General features: G+C 67.5%; 1 protein-coding gene across 1 annotated transcript in view; it reads right to left on the reverse strand.

Moving 5' to 3' along the window:
- The window catches only part of Shd (Src homology 2 domain containing transforming protein D), a 6,840-nt gene extending 6,640 nt beyond the window's left edge, over positions 1–200 (reverse strand). Inside the window, exon 1 of the mRNA XM_033759313.1 lies at positions 1–200. This exon is cut by the window's left edge and continues 73 nt beyond it. Coding sequence (XP_033615204.1) covers positions 1–171 — 171 coding nt within the window. The 5' untranslated portion in view covers positions 172–200.
- Positions 201–237: the final 37 nt, after the last annotated feature.

The following is a 237-nucleotide window of genomic DNA, read 5'->3' on the forward strand; positions in this document are numbered from 1 at the left end:
GGAGTCCGGCTCAGGGCGGCCGTCCGCGTCCTCGTACGGGTCCTCGAAGTCCAGATTCTTCTGCATGCGGTAGGCCAGGAGGATGTCGCTCTCCGAGTAGTCGGGGGTGGGCGGCTGCGGAGGAGGTCTCCGGCCGCCAAAGCTCAGGTAGTCCCGAAGCCACCTGGCCATCCGGCCGAGGGTCACCTCACTCCTGGGCACTGTCAGAGGGGCACCACATGCCCTGTTTGGGGTCCG

The sequence above is a fragment of the Fukomys damarensis genome, unplaced genomic scaffold (genome assembly GCF_012274545.1).
Source record: "Fukomys damarensis isolate Sample0158 unplaced genomic scaffold, DMR_v1.0_HiC HiC_scaffold_37, whole genome shotgun sequence".
In the NCBI taxonomy this organism is placed as follows: Eukaryota; Metazoa; Chordata; class Mammalia; order Rodentia; family Bathyergidae; genus Fukomys; species Fukomys damarensis.